Raw genomic sequence first — 3,892 nt, forward strand, 5'->3', positions numbered from 1 at the left:
AAAAAAAAAAAAAAATTAGCCGGGCGTGGTAGCGTGCTCCTGTAGTTCCAGCTACTTGGAAGCCTGAGGCGGAATGATCGCCGGAGCCCAGCAGGTCGAGGCTGCGGTGGCCAGGAGCGGCCACTGCACTCCAGTCTGGCCGACTGAATGAGACTCCAATTCCAAAAAAAAGAATACAGCATCCCAGGTGTGAGATGAAAAGGGCTGGACCAGGCTGGGCACGGTGGCTCAAGCCTGTAATCCTAGCACTTTGGGAGGTCAAGGCGAGAGAATTGCCTGAGCTCAGGTGTTTGAGACCAGCCTGGGCAACCTGGTGAGACCTCGTCTCTACAATAAATCAAAAAATAAGCCGGATGTGGTAGCACATGCCTGTAGTTCCAGCTGCTTGGAAGGCTGAAGCGGAAGTTACCGCCTGAGCCCAGCAGGTCGAGGCTGTGGTGGCCGGGAGTGTGCCGCTGCACTCCAGCCTAGGCAACAGAGTGAGACTCAGACTCCATAAAAAAAGGAAAAGAAACGAAAAGGCCTGGGCCAAGGTGGAAGCCCTGGATAGTGAGGTCCTTGCCAGAGCTCTGCAAAACTTGGGGACGAATTAGATCTGGGGTGTCAGGGAGAGGGGTGGAGCCTGAGTGCTGCAGGAGCAACCAGCTTATCTGGACTACCTTAATTTCCCAGGACAAAGCTGAGAACCAAGAAGAAGAGAGAGGAGCCTCTGAAGAGCCAAAATAGGTGCCAGAAAGTCCAGCCAACAAAAAAAGTCAAGCATGACTGGGCATGGTGGCTCACGCCTGTAATCCCAGCACTTTGGGAGGCAGAGCCAAGATGGTTGTCTGAGCCCAAGAGCTGGAGACCAGCCTGGGCAACTTGGGGAGACCTTGCTTCTATAGTAAATAAAAAAATTAGCCGGGCATGGTGGCACACACCTATAATCCCAGCACTTTGGGAGGCAGAGGCAAGAGAATTGCCTCAGCCCACAGGTTCGAGACCAGCCTTGGCAACTTGATGAGACCTCGTCTCTATAATAAATTAAGAAATTAGCCAGGTGTGGTTGTGCATGCCTGTGGTTCCAGCTACTTGGAAGGCTGAGGCTGAAGGATCACCTAAGCCCAGCAGGTTGGATACGGTGGGCGTGAGCATGTCCTGCACTCCAGCCTGGGCAACGGGGAGAGAACTCAAACTCAAAAAAAAAAAGTCATGCACTTACTATTACAAGAATCACTTGGTCTCCGCTTACCCTACTTACTCTGCCTTTATGTACCTTATAACAAGCCTGACTTTCTGACTCACTAGGACTCAAGACCAAAAGCAGAAAACTAGAAAGAGTTAGGAAATGTTTATTTGTGGAAATAATGGTTAGAATTTTAAAAGTCTCGACACTTTCAATAAAGTCCACCATAATTAAAGTGCCAGCCCTGGTGTTAGACAGACCTGGGCTCAGGTATCTTCTCTACTCATTAGTGATTCTGGGTCTGTTTCCTCATCTGTAAGGTGGGGACAATAATACCTACCCCACAGCACTCTTGTGTTCTCGGCCTTCTTGGTTCTTAGCTCTGTCCTGGGAACTTGAGGTTATTCATATAGCCAAGACAAATGCTTGATAACTATCTGGCATAGACACCAATGGAGAACACCTCTTTTTCTGGTCCTGCTGGTAAATGGCATTAGAAGAACCAGGGTATCTAGAAAGGAGATTGGTGGGGGAGACGGAAGGCACCTAAAATGAAGGGAAAACACCAGGCAGGTCAGGAATCTGGGGTATAAGCCTACCTGTGGCATGAACTTGCTGTGTGACTTTGGGTAAGTCACCTCCTGTCTGAGCCCCACTTTCCCGCCTGCAAAAGGAAGCAGCTGGGCTCCAGATGGTCCCAAGGTCAGTTCTGAGCTACAGAAATCTGCTGTGTCCCTGGTTCCCTGAGAACTTCCTGGCAGGGTGAGGACAGTGCTATGCTGGGCTCTGGCCTGGAGCACAGGGCTAGGGAGATGTGGAGTCCAGAGTACGTGGGTGAGACTGTCCTGCCTCTTTTCCCCAGACATTGCTGTGGGAGCCCCATTCGAGGGCTTAGGCAAGGTGTACATCTACCACAGCAGCTCCGGGGGGCTCCTCAGACAGCCCCAGCAGGTACGAATGGACGGGGACGGGTCTACTGCTCCCACCGGCCTTCCCTCCCTTCCCTCCCCCTCCCCCTCCCCATCCCCCTACTCCCCAGAGCCTCTCCCCACCACCTCCCCCTGCCCCCAGGTGATCCATGCTGAGAAGCTGGGACTGCCAGGCTTGGTTACTTTCGGCTACTCCCTGAGTGGGCAGATGGACGTGGATAAGAACCTCTACCCAGACCTGCTCGTGGGGAGCCTGTCAGACCACATCGTGCTGCTGCGGTGAGCCGGGGGGTTCCTCTCCTCCATCCCTGTCTGCAGGGAGCCCATCTCCATACCCCAGGTCCACAGATGGCAAAGTGCCAGCCCTGGTCTTGGACAGGCAGGAGGCTCTGATATCTGGCTCTGTTGTTTCCGCAGGGCCCGGCTCATCATCAACATCATCCACAGGACCTTGGTGGCCAGGCCAGCAGTGTTGGACCCCACGCTCTGCACAGCCACCTCCTGGTGAGACTCAGCCCCTGCCCTGCCCACCTGTTCCTCATTTCTGGGCAGGCCAGGAGGGCCACAGCTCCCAAACCCCTCCCCTGGCAGCTCCTGAGATCCCACTATTTATTTATTTGTGTATTATTTATTTGAATTGGAGTCTCACTCTGTCACCCAGGCTGGAGTGCAGTGGCACATTCATGGCCACCACAGCCTCGACCTGCTGGGCTCAGGTGATCCTTCTGCCTTCTAGTAGTTGGAAGGCACAGGTGTGCACCACCGCATCTGGCTAATTTTTTTATTTACTGTAGAGACAAGGGCTCACCAAGTTGCCCAGGCTGGTATCGAACCTCTCAGCTCAGGCAGTCCTCTTGCTTTCTCCCAAAGTTCTGGGATTATAGGAGTGAGCCACTGCACCTGGTGATCCTACCTTTAGAGAGTTGATTCTTGGGGTCAGCATTTACCTTCCCTACCCAACCTCATTGAAAAGCAAAATTCCTTGCAAGAGTTAATGAGTGAATTGAAGGACAGCACGGTATAGTGGTTCGAAGTGAGAGCTCTGGTTCAAATCCCAGCTATGATTTTGCAGAGGCAGGTTCCAGAGAGTGAGATCCCAGAGGAAGAGGAAGAGGGACATGCTTAAGTAGATGGATTTGGGGAAGGAGAGTCGCCCTGGGCAAATTATTAATCTCTTAGTCTTGGATTCCTTGCCTACAAAACAGAATTAGTAATAAGCAATTCATGGAATTGTTGTGTTAATTAAATGAGATCGTATACAAAAAACCCTTAGCACAGCACTCTTACATGCCCAAAGTGCTCAAAAAATGTTAGTTGCTAAGAAAGTGACAGTAATGATGGCAATCACCCCAAGATCTTTATGTGAAGAAGGATATTGGATCAAAAGGCAAGGGGAGACAGAGCTGGGAAGCAGGGGGCTGTGTGTGGAAGGGGATCTGGACTGGGATCAGAAGACCTGGGTTCAAGATTGGGCTGGGCCACCAACTGGCAGGTGGCTTCATATGAGTCCTTCTGCTCTCTTTTGCCTCAGTTTTCCCATTGGTGATTGTGACCTCTAACCCTGTTTTCTGTGGCTCTAATGGAATGAGAGAGAAGGGGCCAGGGACCACAGACCAGCTTTGTGTTGTGGATGCCCGGTTTTGCCGCTCCTTTCTCCAGAAGGGTCTTGGTTTCCATTTGCCCATTCCAGGGGCGAGAGCTAGGGCCTGGATATGTGTGTCCCCCTGTGACCGGGCCCTCCTCTACATCCCCCAGTGTGCAGGTGGAGCTGTGCTTTGCTTACAACCAGAGTGCCGGG

The 3,892-nt window shown here is 52.1% G+C and overlaps 1 protein-coding gene across 1 annotated transcript in view; it reads left to right on the forward strand.

Moving 5' to 3' along the window:
* The window catches only part of LOC103273215 (integrin alpha-3-like), a 13,956-nt gene that overhangs the window by 8,216 nt on the left and 1,848 nt on the right, over positions 1-3,892 (forward strand). Inside the window, exons 7-10 of the mRNA XM_021718846.1 lie at positions 2,028-2,116; positions 2,237-2,373; positions 2,512-2,598; positions 3,850-3,886. Coding sequence (XP_021574521.1) covers positions 2,028-2,116; positions 2,237-2,373; positions 2,512-2,598; positions 3,850-3,886 — 350 coding nt within the window. The remainder of the gene's footprint in view (positions 1-2,027; positions 2,117-2,236; positions 2,374-2,511; positions 2,599-3,849; positions 3,887-3,892) is intronic.

The sequence above is a fragment of the Carlito syrichta genome, unplaced genomic scaffold, assembly GCF_000164805.1.
Source record: "Carlito syrichta isolate Samal-C Ts95f unplaced genomic scaffold, Tarsius_syrichta-2.0.1 Scaffold313879, whole genome shotgun sequence".
NCBI lineage: Eukaryota > Metazoa > Chordata > Mammalia > Primates > Tarsiidae > Carlito > Carlito syrichta.